This window comes from Podarcis pityusensis, assembly GCF_964106645.2.
Source record: "Podarcis pityusensis genome assembly, chromosome: 14".
Taxonomy (NCBI): domain Eukaryota; kingdom Metazoa; phylum Chordata; class Lepidosauria; order Squamata; family Lacertidae; genus Podarcis; species Podarcis pityusensis.
Window position 1 is genome coordinate 8469675 of NC_138039.1, and position 27094 is coordinate 8496768.

Below are 27094 nucleotides of genomic sequence, written 5' to 3' on the forward strand. Positions count from 1 at the left end.
AACTATCTGATGTTTAGAAGACATCTAAAGGCAGCCCTGTTTAGGGAAGTTTTGAATGACTGGTGTTTTAATGTATTTTTAATAATTTGTTGGAAGCCGCCCAGAGTGGCTTGGGAAACCCAGCCAGATGGGCAGGGTATAAATAAAGTATTATTATTATTATTATTATCAGTCACGAGAAGAGGTAGGGTCAATTGTGTGTTTTTTCAGAGGTGCCCCCCGCAACAACTTTGCCAAACAATCAACCCAACAATTGTGTGAACGTGCCTTACACTGTCACAACTTATGTGAAGAATTGTTTTCAAGGTCTCATTCCCTTTCAGCAACGCAAATAATAGCAGAGTCTGAAAAAGGGCACGATCGATATCTGACTCTCTGTAGGAGCAGGAAAGCAAGGCTCCTTGTTTGAAAGAAATGAAACTTTATGAAAAATATGTGCCGTTCAGGGAAAGTGAGGGGGAGGAAAGATCTAAGTGGTTAGATAGCCACATCATATGTTTAAAGTGCATGATTTCCTGGTGAAATGTAGTTTATTAAAGGTGCTGAGAATTATAGCTTTTTGGAGAGTGAACTACAGTTCCCATGTTTCGGGGGGGGAGTCATGACTGTTAAAGTGGTATAAATGTGCTTTACATATGTGGTGTGGTGTGACCTGAGACTAAGGGCATTTCTATGTTCTATGTTCTATTGTTATTTGGGGGTCAGATTCTATCACATCCCAGTCAATGTTGGACAATTAAAGCCTTGCACAACAAATCTACTCCCCACAAGACTGGACTTTTTACTGTAAGGAAAGTGAAGGGGAAATGCGCTGGAAAGCATGGGATATCACTTGCTTTGACACGTCATCTAACCTCTCTCCAAACACATCACAATGAATGCTCAGTAAATAGCCAACATCCTCTAATCTCCCCGCAAACAAATCACAATGAATGTTCCATAAACAGGTCACTTGGAACAGCCCTAAATTAGCAGTTTTGTGATGTTCTGAACGCAACTTTGACTCATCAAGCAGCTACTCATTTCATGAATACAGTTTCCCTTTCTCAATGTGCTCATTATGTGCTTCATCTGCAGCGACAGATCCTTGACTATCAGAGCAGTTGGCCATTAAAAATAATTGTACACAAAACCCTCTAAATTCCCCTAACAACATTTCATAAAGTGAGAGACTTATTTCAATTACAGTGGTACCTCGGGTTACAGACGCTTCAGGTTACAGACACTGCTAACCCAGAAATAGTACCTCGGATTAAGAACTTTGCTTCAGGATGAGAACAGAAATCGTGCTCCCGCGGCGCGGTGGCAGAGGGAGGCCCCATTAGCTAAAGTGGTGCTTCAGCTTAAGAACAGTTTCAGGTTAAGAACGGACTTCCGGAACGAATTAAGTACTTAACCCGAGGTACCACTGTATGTCTCCTATGATGCAAAGAGAAGGACAGACCAGGTTAGAGTCTGCGTTCCCACAGTCCCCCAAGAGAAAGGTTTGCAAGCATTTAAAATAAGGGCTTGCAATATCACCCTTTGGCCACCTCCAGTTGTGGTGCTATACAAACAGTGGGTTGGTAACTCGTTCCTCAAGCTGCCTCATTGGTATAAAGGGTAGCAGAACTTGAGTTCCACTGCTCGGGTATCTGATCTGAGGTCCTGACCTCCTTGCACACTGCAAAATGCTGCCTGCAGAGCTTCCTGCCACATCAGGAAGTAAGGTGCATGAAACATCACCATCATCATCTGCACTAGGAGTGGGGAATCTGAAGCTCTCCAGATGTTGCTGGACTCCAACTCCCATCAGCCCCAGTCTCCACTGCCAATGGTCAAGGATTATTATTATTACTACTATACAATTTATTACTCATCCTTCACTCTAAGGTTCCAAGCTGGGCTACAGCAATTAAAACACAATCTTAAAAAAAGTTTAAAGCAGCAAACAATTATAGATATAAAGTGGATCCTTTAAATATGCACCTTGAGTGTCACAAGCTAAGGTAAAGAGGGGGGTCTTTAGCATTCCCTGGAAGCTGTCTAATGTGGGGAGGGAGTGCTGCAAATGAGGGGCCACCACAGAGAAGACCCTCTCCCAGGCTGCCACTCCCAAAGGTTCTGAGGGCAGAGGAACTACCAATATATCCACCCCCCCCTTTTTGCCAGTCTTAACACCCAAGAAGATCTGTAGGGAAGGAGGTGGTCTTTTGGGTATTTGGGGCCTGAGTCCTTTAGGCCTGTAAAGACTGGTGTGAGCGCCTTGAATTGAGGTGACATGGCAACTAGTGCAGGTGTTTCCAAGCACAATTCAAAGTGTTGGTGCTGACCTCGAAAGCCTGAAACGGCCTCAGTCCAGTATTCCTGAAGGAGTGTCTCCACCCCCATCGTTCAGCCCGGACACTGAGGTCCAGCGCCAAGGGCCTTCTGCCAGTTCCCTCACTGCCTTCTCGGCAGCCCCACGTAACAATCCAATGGTGGCAGCTGCTGTCCAGCAACAGCAGGGCCACCAATTCCTCACCCTTGATCTACACAGATCAGCTAATTTCCCCCCAGATCTCAAAAGCTGCAGATATCACAATTTTTAAAAGAACAAATGAGCAGAGGAAGCCTTACTTGTGCAGCCTGTGAGATGGCCGTTCTCCGTTCTCCTGCTGTCCGTAGCAACTCGTCTTTGTCTCAGGGATGAACGAATACTTTTCCAACATGGCTGATGCAGCCGTAGCAATAACCCCAAGGCCATCGCGTACCCGGGCATCCAACCGGTAGTCCCACTCGTCATAGGACACCGAAATCAGCCCCGCAGGGAACTCTTTGGGAGTAATTTCCATGTTCCCGCTAACCAAGCTGGGAACGATCCAGAAGAAGTCGTAACCAGTCAGGCCTAAGGAACGGGCCTCCTCCAGGATGTAAACAGCTTCGTCCTTCGAGCAGTAAAGCAAGATGACAGAGGAGTGGATCTTCTTCAGCTGAATCGTCGTCTTGGCATCACCGATGGGCGTGTCAAGGGTGATGATGTTTTGCATGTCCCAGCCCACAAAACTGTTCTCCACAGTGTACTTGATAAAGCTGATGAAGTCTCGGTAGCCAGGGAAAGTGCTGGTGACCAAGGAGAAGACGTGCCAGTCGTAGTATTGCATGAATTTTAACATGATGATGGCTTCCTGTTGGATGGAAGCCCCAAACTGGAAAAACGTGGACATCACATCCTACAAAGGAGGGAAGGAAGGGAGAAGTTTATTAATATTAGACTGATCTGTAGGTAAGGTTTAGAATCAGAGAACTGTAGAGTTGAAGGGACCCCCAAGCTTCATCTAGTCCAGCGGTTCTCAACCTGTGGGTCCCCAGATGTTGTTGGACTACAACTCCCATCATCCCTAGGCTCTGGCCTTGCTAGCTAGGGGTGATGGGAGTTGTAGTTCAACAACATCTGGGGACCCACAGGTTGAAAAAGGCTGATCTAGTCCAAAGCCTTGCAATAAATGGATCATAACTAAATAACCCCTGCAAGGGGTTTGAATGCCTCCATTGAGCTTGTAGAACCAAATTAATGAAAAGGGAATACAATTGGGAGGGGGAGGGGGGGAGTCCCAGAAAGTAGGTAATGAAAGTAAGGTTTCAAGTATCTTTTTTTTCTTTTTCTTTTTCTTTGTATTTCTATATTTCTGGAAACTTTAATAAATATGATATTAAAAAAAAAAATGAATGCCTCCATTGAAGGAGAGTCCTTCTGAGTCCATTCAACTGTCAAATGGCTCTTACAATCAGAAAATTCTTCTAAATGTTTTGCTGGAATATCATGTACAGTGGAACCTATGTTTTCGAACATAATCCATTCCAGAAGACTGTTCGACTTCCAAAATGTTCGGAAACCAAAAACAGAAAGCGGAAGCCTCAATTCAATAGGGGAACTCAAAATGGAAGCCGCGTCGGACGTTCGGGTTCCGAAAAGAGTTCAAAAACCGGAGCATTTACTTGTGGGTTTTCGGCATTCAGGAGTCGAAACATCCAAAAGCAGAGCTGTTCAAAAATGGAAGTTTGACTGTACCCCCTTTAATCTTGTTCCCCTACACTAAAAAGGCCCCAGACATATTCCTTGCACGGGTGGTTTCTGTGTGCTTTTAGCACTTTAGTTGTTGATTTTCTTTGCTTTTCCAAGTTCTGTGATATCCTAACATCCTAGCTGTTATTCCTGCATTTCAGGGGCTTGGACTAGATAACTCTGGAGATGTCTTTCAACTCTACAATTCTGTGATTCTATGAAGATGCAGACATTTGGAGTGTAACTCTCACATACATGCAACAATAGAAGTTTATATTAGCAGCTCTCCAAACGCAGACTGTGTCCCTCCCAATATTCACCATAAAATGAACACTGCATCGTTTATCGGACGCCAGGTGCCAATTTAGTTTTGAGCGCAATTAACTTTCTCGGAACAACACAGCCCCTCTCTTGAGCCCTGTGTGTTCGCTCTCAAATTGAAACCTGACTACTCGAAGGGAGAAAAAGGATATTGCATGGTGTCAAGGTTTCCTTCAGTGTACACTGTGGATCCTTGTTCTAAAGCAGGCATAGGCAAACTCAGCCCTCCAGATGTTTTGGGACTACAACTCCCATCATCCCTAGCTAACAGGACCAGTGGTCAGGGATCTTCTATAGCCTCATTACGTGCTCTCGCTCTCACTTTCTTGGAAGCAAGATGGCTTGAGAGATTTGGAACCTTCCGTAGAAACCAGCCATTGCCCTTAAGTGGCTTCCGTGTCATAATCACAGAACTACAGAGCTACAAGGGAACCCAAAGGGTCATCTAGTCCCACCCCACCCCCGCAATGCAGGAATCACAACTAATGATGTCATTGAGCGGATGGTGGATGGTGGCCTTTCATTGATGACACACACATCAATCGGAGTCAAACTACACACCGATTGAGCCATTTTGCTCCTTTACGAATCTCTGTTCATGAGCATGGCTCTCACTATTAAAATGATACAGGTTGTGACAGAAGCGAGCCAGCAGTAAATTGCATGGAGCAAGTTGGAATTAACTCTTTATCAGCAAAAACAGGATTTATATAGGAGTGTTGGACATAGGCACAAACTCCTAGGGGCTGAGGCAGTTTCTGGCTTTCTTGTAACTTGGAGCCATTGGTTCAGGCCCTCCCCTCTGGAGCAGGAGAAAACAGGCTTGCTCCATCTTCCACAGGACAGTCCTTAAGATATCTGAAGTTGGCTATCATATCTCCTCTTGTTGTTGTTGTTTAGTCATTTAGTCGTGTCCAACTCTTCATGACCCCATGGACCAGAGCACGCCAGGCATATCGCCTCTTAGTCTCCTCTTATACCTGAAGGAGCGTCTCCACCCCCATCGTTCTGCCTGGACACTGAGGTCCAGCGCTGAGGGCCTTCTGGCAGTTCCCTCACTGCGAGAAGCAAAGGTACAGGGAACCAAGCATAGGGCCTTCTTGGTAGTGGCACCCGCCCTGTGGAACTCCCTCCCATCAGATGTCAAAGAGATAAACAACTACCTGACATTTAAAAGACATCTGAAGGCAGCCCTGTTCAGGGAAGTTTTTAATGTGTGACATTTTAATGTATTTTTAATCTTTGTTGGAAGCCACCCAGAGTGGCTGGGGAAGCCCAGCCAGATGGGCAGGGTATAAATAAATAAATTATTATTATTATTATTATTATTATTATTATTATTATTATCCATGCTAAACATACCCAACTCTCTCATTCTTCATTTGAGTCAAAACTAGTTCTCTTCCCCCCTGGCCCCTGCATAAAATATCCAGCAGAAATTAAAAACAACATTCCCTTTGAGAATTTCCCAGGCTTGCACTCAGCGATGATATCAGGCAGCCCAGTCTGATTGGCCGTGTGACATCATGGCATTTTCCCACATATGTGAGATCTCTGATTGGGTGGGCTCCGCTATGTGACTCATCCAAGATCGTGAAAGGCTTGGCAGCTGGGAAAAGAGCAATGTTTGACAGGATGATTCACATAAACCGGTGAGGGGATGTTGGGTCCTTTTTTGTGGGGAAGCAGGTGTCACAACCCATTTATCTGGACATTGAATCAGAGGCTGCAGGGGCACCAGATAAGGAGCTGGGTCTAGGGCTCAGAGGTGACTGTGGAAGACAGGGAGACCAGTGGGCCTGAGGTGGTTGGACAAGAAGCTCCAGAGGAAGCTATAGCGTCTACTAGGCCACCAAGGTCTGTAGGGCCAGAACCAAGACCTAAATGAAACCCCCTTCCCCTGAATAAGGAGATGCCTCATCCTGCACATCACCAGTTCAGGAGTGCACCAGGAGGGAAGCTGTGGTACATGTGAGGAACATATGAGGGGTGTTCCTCTTCAGGACAGAGGGTTGACTTAGGCTCTCAAGGGGTGGAGCCTAGAGACAGAGGCATAGAAGGCCTGCTCCCAACCTTTTTTGGGATTCTATAGCTCCCTCGGAGCTTTTTGTGGTCTTCCAGCTTTGCATCTTTCCTCATGGCTCCAACACAAACCAGAACACAACCAAGTGGGTGGCAGTTCTCCCTACTGAAATTCTTGCCACCTCATTGCCAAAAGGCTAAAGTCAGCCATATTCTGGTCATTCAGCCCAAAGCCCAGCTGTCTGAGCCTCATTTTATGAAAGGGAGAGGAGGGAAGGAATCCATTGGTACCATCTTCTCTGCTGCATTCCCATTCATGGCTTCACCCCCTTCTACATATTGAGAAGATAAGGCTTCCTGCAAGTCCTATCTCCTTGTGGAAGACAAAGGTTGTGCAGGGAGCCCACTCCAGTAGAGAAAGTTCCACACTGCATACATCCAGCCCTCCAACTTGTAGTGGGGGGACAGGAACAGTTGGGCAGAGCTAGTGTGGTCCTCCTCATGCTGTTTTAACCACATGGGGGTTCTGATTGCCCAACTAGAGCATGGGTAGGCAAACTAAGGCCGGGGGCCAGATCCTGCTCAATCACCTTCTAAATCTGGCCTGCGGATGGTCCGGGAATCAGCGTGTTTTTACATGAGTAGAATGTGTCCTTTTATTTAAAATGTATCTCTGGGTTATTTGTGGGGCATAGGAATTAGTTCATTTTTTCCCCCAAAATATAGTCTGCTCCCCCACAAGGTCTGAGTGACAGTGGGCTGGCCCCCTGCTGAAAAAGTTTGCTGACCCCTGGGCTAGAGCCTCACAAATTTTCATTTCCATTATCTGCATTCTGTACGAGTCTTTCATCGTAACAGAGCTTACTACTTTTTATCATTACTTTGCTGGTGGAAAGGTCAGCTCATGCAAATACTTTTTCTGGCTCCTTCCCACCCCCAAAATTGTTGGTTTATTACATTTGCTCTCCTGCTTAAGAACTACAACAGTTGGTCCTTCTCAATCATGAAGAATTCTGGGAGGACCAGCTCTTTTGGGGGCTAAATGGGCAGCTTCCCTTTGCAAGCATTAAGGCCAGCATTCTAGGGGCAGAACTATAGCGGCACCTAGTGACAAAAGACAAGCATTACAAGATGCAGAACATCAACCAAAGGGGAGAAAAGAAGCAGGAACCCTGGTGGAGATTATGCATGTTTTTAAGCAGAAGCCATGGATAGCTGCTCACCAACCACAGATATATATTAGCCCAAGTACTGGGTGTGTAAATGCATTCTCTACTGCCATCATTTGCATTAGCTACAAGGCTTACAACAGCACAGGCGCTGTGCAGTTCTTTGGGACTTGTTCCCGCAAGGCCTCAAATCGTTCTGGCTTTAGCGTGTGAAGTTCATGAAAGCAGACATCTCAAAGGAACATAATGTAAGAGCAGCTCACCCAAAAATAAATTAGGTTTTTTCTCCTCTCGTTGAGCAGGTGTGCATTAGCTTTAATTGGCACACACCTTCGGGGTTTTCTGCTCTGAAAATGTTCTGATTGTTCACAGGACGGAAACTGCAAAATCCCAAATTTCATGCTTGACAACAAAGTAGAAGAGAAAGAATGGGCCACCCCCAGCCCAACACAAGGACCAGAATCTCTCACAGCAAAAAGCAAAAAGGAGTCTGAAGGAGGAACAGATTTATTGTGGTAGGAACATTAATAGCCCACCACCTAAGGCAGATACACACAGGAGAATGGTATAGAAAAAAAAGGTGGCAGACAATGGGGCCATGAAACACAAGTTTGTAAAGTTTATGACATTTCTAGGCTGACCTGAAATATCTGCAAGACAAGCACTGTGACGGTTCACAACATCAGATATTGGAAATAAAATAATTCTGTCCCTAATTTCACTGTCCTAACCCTCCACCCATCTGAAAACTATACCAGGTGATCTTAGGCCAGTCAGGCTGTGCACCCTGTGTGGGCAAATCCCAGATCATCAATCAATTTGAGCTGATTCAGGATTTGTCCAAGGTGAGTCAAGGCAGCCCCAAATCTCCCCTGGAGCAATCTGGGGCTGTCAAAAGGTGGGGGCAGTTGGAAGGAATCTCAAGAGCCATCCAGTCCACCCCCTGCAATTATCCAAGCAGAGATTCCCACCCTGATTAAACATGTGGTTTTAACCATCAGCATCTAACTTAAATACCTCTCTCCCTCTCTCTCCCTCCCTCTCTCTCTCTCCTGATTGGCTGGTAGAAACACCAGCTCCCACTCATCAGGAGCCAGATCCAGGACCTGACCATCACACATCAGAAGGCCCATCTAGATTAGCGGCTAGCTAGCTCGCCCCATCAGACTCAACACCCTTGGGCAACGTTTATTACATTCTTTCTTCTAATTCCTTGTGGCAATAGCACAATGGGACCAAATCACTTCTCATGTCCTTAAGCTTGCAGCCCAACTGGTTCAAATTTGCTCTTATTAGCCTCCAACAATTAATCAACCAGAGCTGCTTAATCAATTGATTAAAGGTTGCTGCCCTGGTGATAATCAGATGAAAAATGGCGGTTGTTGGGGGGGGGAGGAATCTTAAGTCTTGACAGGCTGGAGGGAGTCAACCTAAGGCATTCTCTCCCTTGCTAAAACATGGCCCCAATATGCAATATTCCTTCACTCAACAAGGCATTTCTAGGTGGCTCAAATCTCTGCCTTTCCCTTCTTCGCAGTGGCCAACTAACATCTGCCAGAGGGTCCAACTTTACCATGAAATTTATCTGTTTATCAGATTTCTCCACCACTGGGAGATAGCGTGTAATTCCCTCTGACTGCTCATAATGAAGGCAGATGGCAGTGCACTTCGAATTCCCATTGGAGGTTTGTTTTTATTATTATTTCACTGCCTTCTGCATCATTTCCCCCAAACAACAAATCAGCGCTTGTCTCTTTTTTTAGGGAGAAGAAAAAGGCTAGGCAGACTAATTGCAGAGAGAGCCGAGAAAATTAACCAATCCCAAGAGGGACGAGATGCTTAGGACTTTCCCCAAAAGTTTTCTCTCCTTCTCTCTCATCAGCCAGTTCTTCAATATGCTAAGCTCGAAACCAGCTGGGCCCAACATACCAGAGAGATAGCTTTCATCCTTACAGAATCTCAGAGTTGGAAAATCATCTAGTCCAGGGATGGGGTAGCTCTAAGATGGAGTTTCCCAAACTTGTGTCTCCAGCTGTTTGGGACTACAATTCCCACCATCCCTGAACACAGGTCCTGCTGGCTAGGCATGACAGGAGTTGCAGTCCAATGACAGCTGGAGACCCAAGTTTGAGAAACCCTGCTCTAAGGAATGGATGTGGCCCTCCAGGCTTCTTCACCTGGCCCTTGGCACTCTCCACAGGCCACATTTCTTACTAGTCTTCCTCCACACCCTTGTTAAGTGTTTGCGCCTAACTGGAATGTGTCCTCAACCTCAAATGATGCTTCTTGCTTCCTTGGATGGAACTGTGCATGTAGAAACCTTGTGACTTCTGCACGGCTGGAATGTCACCTCCTAGAGGTAAATGCTGTGGGAATGTTCAGGGTGGAAGGAGGGGATATACTGTTTATTAATATCCTTCCTAACTTGCGCCAGCAAGTTTCTTTACTTAGCAGAGTGCATTCCCCTTTACACAGCAGAAAACTAGTTGCAAACTCGTGTGAGTTTCTTAAGACAAGACTCAATTCAATCTGGCTTGTCCAGATTGAAATGTGTTCTAATGTTTTCCCGGTAAGACCCCTTGAAATCCCTCCTAAAAGATTAAAGACACCACAGTCCTATTCATAAGCGATAAAAAGAAAGTTGATTCATGATCAGGCAGAGCACAGTGTGATCCCTGAAGGCAGGCTTAAGGCTTAAAGTTACAAGCATATAGAAACAGGTTTACCCCATATGTGGGTTGACCTAATGACTGCAGTTAGCAGTCCGGGAAGTTTGCAGGACAAAAGGAAGATGGAAAAGAGAGAGAGAGGCAGCATGCCTTAGCCTTTTACCAGGTCTGGAAAGGTCACACCCACCCACTAGTCACATGCAAGGAAGGATGCTCCAACCCAGGAGGAACAGGAAGTTTCAACTGGGTGGACCAAACATCCCCTGCATGACCACTCTAGGAAACCAAGGAATGTTGTATTTGACTGCTCCCACCCACTTTTACCTCTGGCTCCACCCACTGCTGTCCTGCTGCCTCCAGAAGTGATCCTCAGCCTGGAAAAGGTTCCCACCGCTGATCTAGTCCAATCTACTGGTGATGCGAGAAATCAGGTGCTACCAGGGTCCCTTCCAACTCTATGGATTCTATCATTCATTCATTTATCACGCAGTTTGATGCACAATTTACACCAATTATATGTATTTTCGTATACATTATTTGGCTGGAGAACTGCATTGCAAAACTCAAAAACGAGTGCATTTTGGAGGTTGGCGATGCTTCTGTTCTCGTATTGTTTCAGAAAGTGTGAATGAGGTAGCTTTGCCTTTAAATGCAAACGGGATTGAATTTCTTCCCCATTCCTAGGTCTATGGAGCCCAGTATCATGTTCCTTGCCTTAAAGCGGCTCTCCAAGATACAAAGGCCTTTCCTAATACTGCCACCTGAGATGCTTTAGCTGAGCCTTCTTCTGGAGATTCACGGCAGCCTGAAGGAGCTTTCTCAACAAGCAGAGGAAGACAATTGGGCTCCAGCTGGTGCAAAATACTGCAGCTGCACTGTTGAAGGGAACACACTCTTGCCAGCAATGTAACTCTGGAGCTCAAAAGCTTTCATTGGCTGTTCATACAGCACCAGCCAGGTTTGAGGTTCTTGTATTAATTTACAAGGTCCTTAACAACTTCGGTCCAGGGTGCCTCAGTGACTGCCAGATCCCTTATATTCTGCCGAATCATTGAGATCTTAGAGGAAGTCACTGTCAGTGTTCTCCCACGTCTCAGATGCACAGCTTGGATCCACCAGGAGATATGCATTGAATAACATGGGGCAAATTACATGTGCTCCCCTTCCAGTTGAGATTAGAAAGACCCCCTGGAGTATGCGGAACTGGCCAAAATGATGGGAAGAATCAGAGAACAGCAGGACCAGAAGTTCATCAAGGACTGGACTAAATGTGTAAATTATTTGAAAGACAATTGTAGTCAATCAAGCACGTTGGCAGGATTGCAAGAAGCTTTGTAAGTAAAGGTATAAAAATCACTGCAGAGAAGAATAAGAAAATATGATGCTTTGATGTTTTTGATTTGAAAGCAATAGTTAAGTAGTGAAAATGCAGAAATTTGAAATGAAAGATAGAAAATCATAAGGAAGGTTTGAAGGAAGCCATCGCCCCAAAAAGCCAAATTGTATAATATAAGAGAAGAGATTGTAATGGAAAGCATTATTGTAAAATTAATAAAAATGATATGGCAGAGAGAGAGAGAGAGAGAGAGAGAGAGAGAGAGAGAGAGAGACCCAACCCTGTTGAATTTCTAGTGCCAACTGAATACTTTTTAAAAATTCCAGCAGCAGGGCAGCCTTTGCTCTTTCAAATTTCAGCGCTGCCCTGTGTGAGTCCCAAATTTGGTGCGTGCCCCCCACTGCTTCTCATCTTCTGCTCTGCTCCATTCACTATGTCATAGTTGCGGTGCCCCCTAGGCTTGGGACCCAGGGCAATGGAACTGGTTGCATTGCCCTAAATCTGCCTCTGTCGGCAGCATTTTAATTGAACTCTGGTCTTATCTTTTTAACCATTGTTGACCTTGTGGGATATGATTCATGAGAAGCAGTCAAGTACAACATTCCTTGCAATACTAGAGAAGACATGTGAGGGAATGTTTGGTCCAGCCAGTCAAATCTTCCTGTTCCTCCTGGCTGGAGCATCCTTCTTTTTGCATGTGATAGAAGGTGGGCGTGACCAAACCTGTCCAGGTAACAAAAGGACGAGTCACGCAGCACACTTCTTCTTTTTGACTTCTTTCTCCGTTCGGTCAGCTTTTTAGCTAGGACTGCTCTGCTAGCTCTCAGCTAACAGAAGCACTGGGATTATTCCCCCATATGGGGGTAGATCCACATGTACATATTTGTAACTAAGTCTGCCTTCAGGAATCCAACTGTGAACTGATGTGAGTAAACTTCTTTTATTGACTTTGAATAAGATTGTGGCATCTTTATTCTTTTTAAGTGGGATTCAAGGGAACTTATAATGAACATACAATTCAGTCTGAGACAATAGTGAGAGGCTCAGCCAAGGCGGCAGCCAGCTATCTGCTGTGCATGTAGAAGGGGAACCTGCTACATAAAAGAACTTGCTAGCGCAAGTCAGGAAGGATATTAATAAACAGTATGTCTTCTCCTGCCACTCTGAACATTCCTATTGTATTGTATTTCTTGTACACTGTAGAAGAGTAGTTAAGCAGTATATAAATTAGTTAAATAAAATGAATTCAAGTTGCCATTGACCAGCCACAGATAGGACAGCATTGATGCAACCATATTACAACACATCCCTGCCAACACCTCCTCTTAGATATCATTTAATGCAGGGGTAGGGAACCTTTTTTGACCCTTTAAGGATGCCTTCCAGGGGTCGCATGCTAGTGGTGGGCAGGAGCAGAGGCAAAAGTGGACAGAGCATGAAATGTAATTATTTATTGGCTGGCTAGGTTCTACCTGGGATGCAGGTGGCGCTGTGGGTTAAACCACAGAGCCAAGAGCTTGACAATCAGAAGGTCAGCAGTTTGAATCCCCGCAACGGGGTGAGCTCCCGTTGCTGGGTCCCTGCTCCTGCCAGCCTAGCAGTTTGAAAGCACATCAAAGTGCAAGTAGATAAATAGGTACCACTCCGGCGGGAAGGTAAACAGCATTTCCGTGCGCTGCTCTGGTTCGCCAGAAGCGGCTTAGTCATGCTGGCCACATGACCCGGAAGCTGTACGCCGGCTCCCTCAGCAGTAAAGCGAGATGAGCACCGCAACCCCAGTGTCGTCCGTGACTGAACCTAATGGTCAGGGGTCCCTTTACCTTTACCTAGGTTCTAACTACGCTAACAGACCATTCAGTATCCCACATTCAGAAAAGCAAAAGGCCTTATCAGTATCCAGAATCCTGCTTAGCGATATCTAAGCAGGCAAAAACCACCAAGGAGGATGTTCAGCAGGTCCAGTGGGGGGTGCAGTTGAGGAGAGTCCAGAAGGCAAGAAGGAAAGGCCAGAATTCCCCATCCTTGAATTAATATGGTGTAAATAATTACTGAATAGGCAAGAAACGGGCTGGGATTAAGTAAGTGCATTAGGACTTTTCAGCCTCTGAGGGTCATTGCCAAATTGGGAAGGGTGTTTGCAAAGGGACTCTCTGTAATATTTCTCATTCAATAGGGGATTTGATGCAAAGGCAAGAAGGTACAATTAGCCGGGACCATTTCACTCGCTCTGTGTGTGTGTTTACGTCTTTTGTGCCAGTGGTGAAGTTGGCCGCTCTTCGCTCCCACTAAATAGCAAATCAGTGTGCAACTTGGGCGATAATTATTCCCTGATAGGTTTAAATAGCAGAGAGCTTCCTCATTCTCAGGCAAACCGGCTCTTTCCAAATTAAACTGATCAAGCTGTGAATGAATAAGGAGAGGCTTAACTTGAACCGCTTTTAAAAGAAAATGAAAGAAAGCCCTTCCCATTGGAAAAATATGTTTCGGTTTTGTTTTGTAGATTCACCCAAAGCAAAACCACATTTTACATCAGGGCAGCATAGACTTGAGATCTTGAGATTTTGGAAATTTAATCGAACACTAAGATCTGCCTACTGAAGGCAGCTACATAAGACAAGCATGCTTAGAATTATAGAACAGCAGTTAAGGGGTAAATGGATTTTGAATTCCATAAAGGAGCTGAGCTCCCAGTCAACGCAACAGGAAGGTCACAGAAGTCTAGTCTGTGGCTCCAACTGCTTCAGAGAGCATGGACCTGGAAATAGCTGCCTAGATGCTAAATTGTGTGCGTAGGTATGCAGTGCTGTAGAAGTAACTGTGTTATCTTTGACCAAAAAGAGTTAAGCATCTGCCGCGTGCAATCCTTTGGCTGGGAAGCGCTCTTGACACCTGATATGTCAGTGTGCACATACAGTCTGAAACTACAACTAATCCAGAACGCAGCAGCTAGACTGGTGACAGGGAGCGGCCGCTAAGACCACATAACACCAATCCTGAAAGACCTTCATTGGCTCCCAGTATGTTTCTGAGCACAATTCAAAGTGTTGGTGCTGACCTATAAAGCCCTAAATGGCCTCAGCCCGGTGGACCTGAAGGAGCGTCTCTACTCCTATCGTTCAGCCTGGACACTGAGGTCCAGCTCCAAGGGTCTTCTGGCAGTTCCCTCCCTGCAAGAAGTGAGGTTGCAGGGAACCAGGCAGAGGGCCTTCTTGGTAGTGATGCCCACCCTGTGGAATGCCTTGCCATCAGATGTCAAAGAAATAAACAACCATCTGACTTTAGAAGACATCTGAAGGCAGCCCTGTTTAGAGGAGTTTTTAATGTTTGATGTTTTATCATGTTTTAAATATTCTGTTGGGAGCCGCCCAGAGTGGCTGGGGAAACCCAACCAGATGGGCAGGAAATAAATAAATAAATTATTCATACACACACACACACACACACACACACACCAATGGCATTTGCAACATTGGCTACTGGGTCTTCAGAAGCAGAGGAAAGCAAGTCAGAAATTCCGCAAGTAGGCTCCCACCAACCCCAAGCCACTGATTCCCCCAGGCTAAGGACAAATGCATTTTGAGGTTACAGAAAGAGAATATGCAGATGGCCAGATAATTAAAATCTAGAGAGACGTGGAGAAAGAAAGAGGCAGAACAAAGATGAGCTCCCATCATCTATTTGACTCACTCATGTGTCCCTGTACCTTTTTATTTAACAAATGAGCATTTTCTGCCTTGGCTCCCCACCACCACGATTGCCTCCCTTCCGCTCCAATTTCATTCCCTTCCGCGCGAAATCCCGTTGAGAATAGCATCGCACTACAAAAGAAGAAAAGCCGCTTTCGCTCTCATCCTTTCCGACAAGCAGCACTGGAGGCAAGGTGAGAAAGAGAGAGATTTCCCCTCTGTAAATCTGACAGTGGCGGGTTAATGTTTTAAAAGAGAGAAAAAATGGGCAGCAAAGGGACTCCTAAAGTAAAATCAGATCCATCGAAGGTGCAATCCTGTACACACTTGCCTGGGGGTAACCCCAGTTGCACTCCAGATAATGTGCTTCTGAAGAGACATGCATAGGATTGCATCACAATCCTGTCCCACTGTAACCTGAGACAGTTCAATAAAGAGAAATAACAGGTGATAGCTTTGCAAATCATGGAATTGTATAATTGTAGAGTTGGAAGGTACCTCTAAAACTCTAATGAAATTGACATGGAAGTTTGGGGAAAGGAAGAATATCAGCAGATATCTTTCACCAACCGTGCCTTGCGTGTTCCTTGGGTACAGTGGTACCTCTAGATGCGAACGGGATCCGTTCCGGAGCCCCGTTCGCATCTAGAAGCAAACATAACCAGCGACAGCACGTCTGCGCATGCGCGCAACACTTTTTGCCGCTTCTGCGCATGCGCGTGATGTCATTTTGAGCGTCTGGGCATGCGCAGGTGACGAAACCCGGAAGTAACATGCTCCGTTACTTCCGGGTTGCCACGGAGCACAACTGGAACGCGCTCATCCCAAAGCACATTCAACCCGAGGTATGACTGTACTTGTTTGATTGGTTGAAATGTGCCTTTCAGCTCTCGATAGCCTATATCAAGGACAGAGTTGGGTTTGCGAGAGGGAAGAAGCCGGACAAAAAGTTGAAATTGACATTTGCTGCTCTGCCCATTTTTGCTTGGTTTGAAAAAAAATGCCCCCCACCTCCTGACTACGCACAAACGTTCGTTCTTGCAGGTGCAGCCAGTGCTGGATTTACATATACAGTGGTACCTCGGGTTAAGAACTTAATTCATTCCGGAGGTCCGTTCTTAACCTGAAACTGCTCTTAACCTGAAGCACCACTTTAGCTAATGGGGCCTCCTGCTACCGCCGTGCCGCCGGAGCATGATTTCTGTTCTCATCCTGAAGCAAAGTTCTTAACCTGAGGTACTATTTCTGGGTTAGTGAAGTCTGTAACCTGAAGCGTATGTAACACGAGGTACCACTGTAAGCTGAACAAGCTATAGCTTAGGGCCCCACTCTCTTGCCTCCCCCCAAATAACAAGTCTTTGTAAATTGTGTTTCTAAAGGAACTTTTGTTGTTGCCAAATGCCAATGTGTTTGCATTATTACATTTGTTATGAATTTTAAAAAATCATTTTAAGTTAGCGCTTAATAATTATTTCACTATTAATATACTTCTCCTTAATTGTATTTCACTATTTAATATACTTCTTCTTAATTGTATTTCAGTTCAACAATTACTTTGATAAAACACACATTTTGTTACGTGCAAATGGCTTGAGATACCTATTAGGTCCGTAATTTACCATATAGCATATATTCAACACACACAAAAAACAGCGACAATTTGTTGTTGGCAGAGGACAGCTGGACATAGAAAGGGCCCCATTACCTTCAGTAGCTTAGGGCCTCATCAAACCTAAATCCGGCCCTGGGTGCAGTTTAGGATAAGCGGGGGGCTGGGTGGGGGGAGTCCAACCCTTCCACTCTTGAATGGAAACCATGGTTATTTTATAAACCCAGAAGCATTAAAGGATTCCTTCTGCACTGCTAACTCGCTCATTGTGAGCGAGGGCTTGCAGCAGCAGCTGATGCCTGAGGGACATCGATGGAAGGCGCCCTGTGGCAAGGCTAAGGGTGATTACCTCTCTAAGACGTTTTGAAAGCGTCTTGGTGCTGAAATCCTCGCTATTAATTCCACACACACCCCAACTGCATCCGGAACCTCTTTCAATTACCCGCCGCATTGGAGAGAAGTCTTGTCTTCCTTTCGCTCTCACGTGGCACATTAAATCCCCCAGGATCTTTGTTCCCGAAAGGTTATCATTAAACCCAATAAATTTAGAAGAAGAAGAAGAAAATAACAGTGTTGGGAGATGGAATTTGGGTTGAAATCGGAAGGCTTTTAACAAAGCTAACTATTAAGGATAAAACCTCTTCTTTCCGAACTCTCCTCGCTCCCCCACTTTCAGTTTACCTAATGTGCAGAATATGTTCGGGTTTCGGGGGGGGTTATGGAGTAAGTACCTCCTTTAAAAGGTTACGGAGATCTAGAAACATGCAAAACCGCCACACATCCTCGCAGATGATGATAAGAATGTGAAAAACAAAATGGGAGTTAGAGCCCTGCTCAGAGTAGACCCACTGCCAAAAATGGGCACGACTAACTTGAGTTACTTAATTGCAATTAAGTCTCCTCTGAGTTTAACAGAGTTTACCCAGATTTTTAGAATGCTGTTTTTTTAGGGGGGCATTATTGCTGGTATTATTTTTTTAGTATTTTTTTTTAGTATTTTAATTGTATTTTACTGGTTTATTCTTTTCTTAAACCACATGAGGGTTTTGTTGTTGTTGTTTTTACAATCAAGCAGTATGAAATGAACAAATAACTTGATAAAAGCCATAGGATTGGATACAACCCTATAAGGTTTTATTGAGCTAAATTTTACTCAAGAGTTAGCTTTTACTCAGGAGGCCAAGGTGGCTCTCTCCTGGAGCACTTCTCATGTGCCCTGACTAGGGCCAGGGAAGGAATTTTATTCAATTCACATTTGAAAGCAAAACTGCCTCATTCTCTTTTGCAGCATACTATGAAGACTGAATCACAGCCATCCTTCAGAATCCGTACTCCCTTAAATGTTGCAGTGCCGTTCTCAAGCCAAGTCTCATGTACACACATGCGTATAGTAGGGTCAAGAGTGCATACAAATGTTTGTGGCAGTGAAAACAACATGCAATAATGCATTATATTAAGGGAGATTGCTTTGGAAACATATGTGCGTTAGCAAAAGGGCATACAAATTTGGGTATATGAGGAGAAATTCACACTAGAATCCTGCTGAATTATCACAATAATCTTTTTTTATTATTTATTGCAAGCTTGATGTGGAAATGTGGACCTTAAGATTGAAAAAAATGAGAAACCAAAATGGACAGAGTCACACATCCCTAATCCTGACTCTTTAAAATCTGGAATGAAAGCTTCATGTTTTTGCTCCTCTGCAATTACAAGCAGTGGAGTTTGGTCCATATGGGCAAATGGGGCACTGCCCCACTGACCTCAGTCTGCTCTCAGACAGCCCCCAATGGCTATCCTTCACTCTGCTGCCACCTACTGTTGGCCTCCCTGCCTTTCACCCTACCAGCAAATACTGGGTGTGATTCAGAGGCTGACAATCTTCTTTCCTGCCAACTGAGCTCCACTCACCGCCGCCGTGGTGGTTAAGCAACTTGCCTCTCTCAAAAAAGGAAGATCCAGTTTCCAGTTCTGCCCTCTTCCCCTCCCGTTTGGATTAGGTTAAATCCAACCTGTTGCTCGCCGGGTAAAGACAGAAAGAGATAGTGTTTAATTAAGGAACCGTGGGGAGACGAAAGGGCATCCATTTTGTCACAAAGATCAATTGCCAGGCGAATCAAATTGCCAAATCGAATCAAATTGCTTAGCAGACAAGAGCCCTCGGGCTCCCTATTCTTCACAACTAAGGAGAAAACGACACTGATTAGATGATATTGATCAGGGAAATGGCTCATGCCCAAGATGTATTATTTGTTGCTATTACACTATTACTCTGTCACCGGAATCCTCCTGTTTGGAACCACTGTCTAGACTACCAGCCGACTCCAGCCCTAACTCTTCATAAGACGTACCACACACCATGGTAAAGGGGTGGGTTTTTGTCAGGGAGAGCAAAGACTACATTTGCCATCATAGGTGCCAACTCTCCGGAGCCCTGGGTGCCAGAGCACCCACAAAACTCCCCATGAAGGAGCCGGACACCCACAAATTTCGGTGTCAGGACCTTTCTTCTTCTTTGGTGATTGCTCGTAGCCGAATAATATTTTCTTCCATAAACACGGTTTTAACAATGAGTCTGTGAGTGACTGTGGAGGCCAATTCTGGATCCACACGTCCTTCCACAGTGGGGACACTGGTTTCCTGGCGGGAGTTGATCACGGTGTGGATTTGCCAAGCATGCCTTCCTCTTAGCACGTTTCTCCCTTGTGTCCTGAGTTCGAGCATCTTCAAAGCCCATGACACCTTTGGTAAAGGCTGTTCTCCAATTGGAGCGCTCGCAGGCAACTGTTTTCCAATTGTTAGTGTTTATACTACATTTTTTTTTCAAATCTGCCTTGAGAGGGTCTTTGAACCTCTTTTGTTGACCACCAGCATCACGCTTTCCATTTTTAAGTTGGGAATAGAGTAGTTGCTCTGGAAGATGATAGTCAGGCATCTGCACAACATGACCAGTCCAACGAAGTTGATGTTGAAGAATGTGTATGGCTTCAACAAGGGCCATACACGCTGTATAGCACCCATGGCCCTGAGCACCCATAGTCACAGGGCCAAGTTGGCACTCCTGTTTGCAACTCAAGTGATGGCTTGGAATCAGGTGCAATTCAGTGACAGTATGCATTCTGGGGAAAGGCACAGTGCACCTGCTTTGCAGAGCATCTCCTTGGCATGCAGAACCTAGCAGTTTCAATCCTGGGCATCTTCAGGTATGACTGGGAACAGGGGTGCCAATTTGAATAAAACAGGGGAGGGTATCCACATAGAATCCTAGAACTGTAGAGTTGGAAGGGACCCTGAGGATCATCTAGTGCAACCCCCCCTGCAATGCAGGAATAGGCATCTGTCCCCTGCAGGGATCGAACCTGCAACCTTGTCTCTAACCAACTGAGATATCCAGGCTGATACATACGGTAATTGATCACAAGACGCAGCAAACACACACCACTTGAATGGCAATGCCCAGGGCCAGATTTAGGTTTGATGAGGCCCGAAGCTACTGAAGGTAATGGGGCCCTTTCTATGTCCAGCTGTCCTTTGACAACAACAAATTGTTGCTGTTTTTTGTGTTGAATATATGCTATGTGGTAATTTATGAACCTACTAGGTATCTAAAGCCATTTGCCACTGTTACTGTATGTAGGTTTTTTTTAATTTGTTTTTTATCTTATGTTTTGGAAATGTACATCCAGGGTTTTTTTTCCTTTAATTTTTTTTCGGGGGGGCCCAAGAGAGTGGGGCCCTAAGCTATAGCTTGTTTAGCTTATACATAAATCCGTTGCCAATGCCCATCAACTTTGGGAGACGGCCCCCTCAAATATTGGGTGGGGGGCGGGGCTGAAGCAACCTTGGCCCCTAAGAGTTGACTCCTATGTCTAAGACTGACTACCGTCTGAGACCTGGAGAACCTTGGTCAGTCAGTATAGACCAGTGGTTCCCAAAGTTGTTTCTTCCCCCATGGATCAAGCAAAAACTGCTGAGGTTCTTGGTGGACCACTTAAATGGTTTCTATCACTGCCCTAGCAATTGTTACACATTGTGCTTGATGCTCTGTGGATTTTAATTATATTTTTGCAGACACACTATTGGTCACATGAATGAAGATCACGGACGTGGTCAGCAGCTGGGGAACCTTTGGCATAGGCAACACTGAACACTGAATATAATAAATGTTTATGCTGTTTTCAACAACATAAAAAATATACAAGAGTCCCCCAGCCCTGCTCTAACCAGTGGGCTGCACTGCCCCGTCTCCTTCTTCTATTGTTGTTGTTGCTGCTGCTGCTGCTGCTTCCATCTGAAAAATGCATGTCCTGCCCCACATTATTCCCAAATCCCTCGCACCCAACACAGAAACAGCTGTGGGCAGAGCATTATTCCTCAGAGACAGATGCTACGAAGAGCAATGGCAATATGTACATTCATTATCTCAATAGCCCCAACTGAATTATGCTAAACGAATGGCTGATCCGCATTCCGCGGAGTATCCCAACGGCACTGGGGGAATCGGGAATGTAAATGCTGGGGATTTAGATTACTTCCCACAGCATTCCCCCCCACACCCACCCCACTCCCTGCCCAGATGCCTGCATTTTGTTCAAAAGTTGATTTAGCGCTCGCAGAAGCAGCCAGATGGCAGCCCCCAAGTTTTACTCATAAATACAGCATAGAGAGGCAAAAAGCAATCCCCCTGGATCTTGCCAAGAGAAAGAAAAGAGGCCAATGGAACTCTTCAGGAGATGGATCGCTCCTCTGCTGTCAACCTGAATATCTACAGCAACCAATGGATGAAGAGAGCTGGAGTTGGTCTGGGTGAGGCCATTTTCCAAGGATGTGGAACCTCATGTCTACAGACCAAAAGCAACCCTCCATCCCCCTCAATTTGGCCCTTGGGAATCTCATAGCATTATAGAGGGACCTGCTCTATATTGGCTGACCCAAAAGCCCATCCAGTCCAGCGTAATAATAATAAATAAATAACAACAACAACAATTTATTATTTATACCCTGCCCTGGGTTTCCTCAGCCACTCTGGGCGGCTCCCAACACAATATTAAAAACACGATATACCATCAAACAATAAAAACCTCCCTAAACAGGGCCTTCTCAGTATGGCGCCTGCCCTGTGGAATGCCCTCCCATCAGATGTCAAGGAAATAAACAACTATCTGACTTTTAGAAGACATCTGGTCTTCTATGGAGATGTGAATGTGGAGATCTGAACTTAAGATCTGCAAAATAAGAAATGGAAATAAATGGAAATTGACTGCTTCACCCATCCCAACATCCCAGGTAAGTAGGGATAGGACTGCAGCTTCACTGTCCAAAATAAAACCAGCAAGTGTTAGAAATGGAGAAACGGTTCTTTTGGCATACAGAAAGTCCCGTGTTCCCTTCCAACCACTGCCTTTGTTCCCCCCCCCCTTCTTTGTATTGTCTTCTGGGACAATTTTCTGTTGCATCTTTGAGAGTCATACTTCATAAGACGAAGGAGCACAGGCTTGCATTTGAAACAGCCAGAAAAAGCTCAAAACAGGAACAAAAGGGTGAAGAAAATAGACTGGTTTGGATTCCAGGCACTCTATTGCGTGCCTGCGCAACCTTCCCCCCAGTTTCCCATCCTCCCCGTCCCCCTCCCCAGCCAACAGACAGCATTATATCTGCACTATACATTAAAAGCACGTGCCAACTTTGGAGCCTTTGGCCAGCATCAACACTCCCATCCTCTAGCATTAGCCAAGCTATATAAGGGTTATTTGATGTACCTCCACCTTTAGAGACAATAAAAGTACCATTTTGTATGATGCATACTTTGGTGATGGGATTTGCTGTGTGATGAAGGCTGCTGAGTTAGATGACAATATAAAGGGGGGGAGTAGTCTTTCCTCCAAGGAACCCAAGGTGGAATTTGTGATTCTTGCTCCTACCCCTGAGACCACCTTATGAGGAAGGTCAGGATGAGAGGCAGTGATTAGCCCATGTGAATTTCATGGCCAGGGAGTAATTTGAACTTGGGCCTTTGCAGTCTAAGGGTGGGATTTGATGCTTCCTACTCAGAACAGACCAGCTGGTTAATAAACACAGCTAGCTTGGGTCCACTAATGTGGTCTAAACCACTGAGGTTCTTGGGCTTGCCGATCAGAAGGCTGGCAGTTCGAATTCCTGTGACAGGGTGAGCTCCCGTTGCTCTGTCCCAGCTCCTGCTAACCTAGCAGTTCGAAAGCACGCCAGTGCAAGTAGATAAATAGGTACCACTGTGGCGGGAAGGTAAACGGTGTTTCCGTGTGCTCACAGTGTTCTGTTGCACCAGAAGTGGTTTAGCCATGCTGGCCACATGACCCAGAAAGCTGTCTGTGGATAAACGCCAGCTCCCTCGGCCTGAAAGCGAGATGAGCGCCACAACCCCATAGTCACCTTTGACTGGACTTAACTGCCCAGGGCTCCTTTACCTTTACCTTACTAATTTTAGTAGCTCTATTCTGTGTAGGACATTGGGCCCCATCTGCACTACGCATTTAAAGTATCATCATACCACTTTAAAGAGTCTTGAGAAAGCTCTTACAAGCAGAAAGATGTCTCTATCCCTTTCCTCCCTCCTCAACTTCTCTCTGTGAGATTTTGACCAGCTCCGGCCCATCTGGAGCTGGTACAGGCTCGTCTTATCTTGAGCCCAAACAGAGTGTAGTCCAGCAACGAAAGGATAAGCAGGTAAATGTGCTACATGCTAAAGTTTATTCACACTCTATGCTGAGAGCATACAAACATACATCCTGCCTCTGTGAGAGCAAAGAAGCAACTGCTCTCGACACAAAGAAACCGAGAGAACACTGAAAAACAGGAAACCAGTGTACGTCACATCCAGTCTCCCATTCCCGTGGGAACCCAACAGTAACTCTGACTGTGGAATGTAAACATTGTCTTGTGACAAGCATTTGCTGCACAGTGAGGGAAATAGAAACCAACATTCTCAAACCCCTGCCTCTCTACCCCTCCCTTCCCTTGGCCTCTTGCTCCCTTATTCCTGTTTTCACTGGCCTCCAGTTCCCCATCTTTTCTACCGTCTCCCCATCAAAGATGGTGCAACGGGTCAATGCATCTAGCTGTTAACCAGAAGGTCAGTGGTTTGAGCTCACCCAGACATGGCTGTGGGCAGGATTCCCACTAGATGGCTCTTAGGGTCTCTTGCAACTCTACAATTCTATCGTTCTATTTTTCCTCAGCAGTCACGAAATTGGGAGAAAAGCCATGGCAAACCTAGACAGCATCTTAAAAAGCAGAGACATCACCTTGCCGACAAAGGTCCGTATAGTTAAAGCTATGGTTTTCCCAGTAGTGATATATGGAAGTGAGAGCTGGACCATAAAGAAGGCTGATCGCCGAAGAATTGATGCTTTTGAATTATGGTGCTGGATGAGACTCTTGAGAGTCCCATGGACTGCAAGAAGATCAAACCTCTCCATTCTGAAGGAAATCAGCCCTGAGTGCTCACTAGAAGGACAGATCCTGAAGCTGAGGCTCCAGTACTTTGCCACCTCATGAGAAGAGAAGACTCCCTGGAAAAGACCCTGATGTTGGGAAAGATGGAGGGCACAAGGGGAAGGGGACGACAGAGGATGAGATGGTTGGACAGTGCTCTCGAAGCTACGAACATGAGTTTGACCAAACTGCGGGAGGCAGTGGAAGACAGGAGTGCCTGGCGTGCTCTGGTCCATGAGGTCACGAAGAGTCGGACACGACTAAATGACTAAACAATAACAAATGATTCCTCAGGTGCATTCCCCACAATAGTTAGCTCCTTCACTCACAACATTCAAAAAAAAAAAAAACTTCTCCAAAAAGTAGAGAAAGTCAGACAAAGGTGGGGTGGCAATTTGTCTGGGGGATTCAAGACAGACCAAAGAAAGTACGTCTTCATTCCTACCAAAGAAAAATGGATAAGATAATTGACTGTGCAGAATTTTGCTGCAAAATTAACAGCAAAATTAAGAGAATCTAATGATGAGTGTTTTGTGGAAGAATGGGTGCCTTTTTCGGATTATTTAAAGAAGTATTATAGTATGATGAACTCGCAGGCAGGGTTTGACCTATGAGCAACAGAAGTAATTAGATTATAATATCATTGTTATGATCTAATGGATAGCAGATAGGGTGCAGCAGAAGGGAGAAATAACAACTCTGTGGAAAACAGGGTGGGAAGACGACAAAAAAAAAAGATGAAATTGTGCTTTGATTGTATATGTTAAAAATGTTGAACTTAATAAAATATAATTGAAAAAAAGAAGAGAAATTATATCTTCTCACAGTGCATAGTTAAATGGTAGCGATGACCACAACTCGGATGACTTTGAAAGAGGACTAGGCAAATTCATGGCCAATAAGACTATCCGTGACTACTAGCAAGGCTCTTCTTGCAGAGACGGTCTGGGAAACCGGGACTGAGCTGCAAACAGGGATGCTCAAAAGCAGGCTCTGCTGGTGGTAGCATTGCAAGAGACGCTGGCACTTCGCGACTGCAAAACGTCAGGGGCTGCAGTCGCTTTGAGGCTGCAGCAGAAAATAGCAGAGGAGAGAATGTGCCCACTCAGCAAGTCCGGGGGAAAGCTTAGCTCTCAGCAAGCAATGCCGTGGGACCGCATCCCATTCCTTTATTGCTGTCAGGAAATAAGCAGGTGAGGCAACTGGCTTCCAGCTCCCGGCATCCAAAAAGACCGTTTGCTGCCAAAAATCTTCTGACCCGCTTCTCTGCCACCCAGCAGCAAGGAGGGATGGCTATATGATTAGGAATAATCTTGGCGTTTTGCTACCGATGCAAGAAATGAATTCCCCTACTCTCCCGCAGTGCTGCTCCTCTTCCCGTTCCATGTTGTTAACTGGCTTAACCTCAGCATAATATACTGAACAAAAATATTAAAATGCAGGGGTCTCGGGAGGATTTGTTTAGAGGAGGCCCTCTTGCAGAGCTTGACTGGCAGGCAATTAACAAGAACCTGATGCTCTTCAGTGCTAATTAAGATCACTTTGCCAGATCAGGCCATCCTGTCCGGTAATCAGCAGCCCAGCAGATGCCTCTGGGAAGCCCATGAGGACACAGAAGGCAAAGCGATGCCCCCTTTCCCCTATTGACTAGCAGGAAGTCAGGGGTAGACTATGTCTAAAGCTGGAGGCTCCAGTCAAGTTCCAAAGACAGCAGACAAGTCTTGTCTCACTCAGTGGTTAGAGCAGGGGTTGGGAACCACAGACCCAGAGGCCAAAGGTGGCCTCCCACATTTCTAGTCAGCCCCTGGGAATCTCCCCAGGATAAGACCACCACCAGGGTATTGGCATGGCTGGAATATGTCCTTGAACAGTGAACCATAGAACCACATCATTGTAGAGTTGGAAAGGACCACGAGGGTCATGTAGTCCAACCCCTGGCAATGCAGGAATCTTCTGCCCAACATGGGGCTCCCCTGAGCAGGAGCGGTGAGCAACATTAATGGTTGTCACTTGCCTTCACTTCCCCCACCCCACTGTCCTGCTCATAGTTGTGAAGAATATTCCGAATGGTCCGTTATGAATGGTCTCTGTCACCATTAAGAAAAAGAGGTCTCAATGGGCCAATATATACCGTATTTTTCTCTCCATAAGACACACTTTTTTCCACCTAAAAGGTAATGGACAATGTCTGTGCGTCTTATGGAGAGAATGTGTGGTCAATCGCTGGCTCCCCTTCCGGCCCCAGCCCCTTTCCCAGGCCTCCATTGTTGAATGTTCTGCAGACGGAGGCTGTTTGTTTCCCCAGCGACATGTGACTGGCTGATTAGATTATCTGTCTGGAAACTGTAGAAACGGCTCCCTTTCCTTTCCTAAAGAAGCTGCAGAACTGTGAGTTGAACCCCATAAAAACAGGATTTTTTCCCTTTGCAAAGTAAGCTCAACAACTTTGAGCTGGTCCTCAAAAAAGGGGGCTTTCCCCCTTTGCAAAAGAAGCTGCACAACTGTGAGCTGATCCCCCCAAAAATGGGGCTTTCCCCCTTTCCTCCTCTAAAAACTAGGTGCGTCTTATGGAGCAAAAAATATAGTAGGTGGGCTGTCCCTGGATCAAGTGACTTTTCTTTAAGTTCTCAGAGTTCTTAACCAAGCTCAAGGTTGTCACCTGAACTAGCCAGATGTTTAACTGATCATCCATCACAGTCAGTCCATCATCTGAACAATAAGACTTGAGAGCCATCTTGCGCAAACATGGCAACTAGACATTCCGTTCTGGCGACTGCAACCCTAGTTG

General features: G+C 45.5%; 1 protein-coding gene across 3 annotated transcripts in view; it reads right to left on the reverse strand.

The window, feature by feature from the left end:
• Nucleotides 1–27094, reverse strand: part of GRIN2A (glutamate ionotropic receptor NMDA type subunit 2A) — a 210553-nt gene that overhangs the window by 95647 nt on the left and 87812 nt on the right. For all 3 annotated transcript variants that reach the window (XR_013979424.1, XM_080980936.1, XM_080980935.1), the window contains exon 4: nt 2599–3191. Coding sequence is in view for 2 of the 3 variants with exons in the window: in XM_080980936.1 (XP_080837062.1) it covers nt 2599–3191 (593 nt within the window). In the remaining variant the exon portion in view is untranslated. The remainder of the gene's footprint in view (nt 1–2598; nt 3192–27094) is intronic.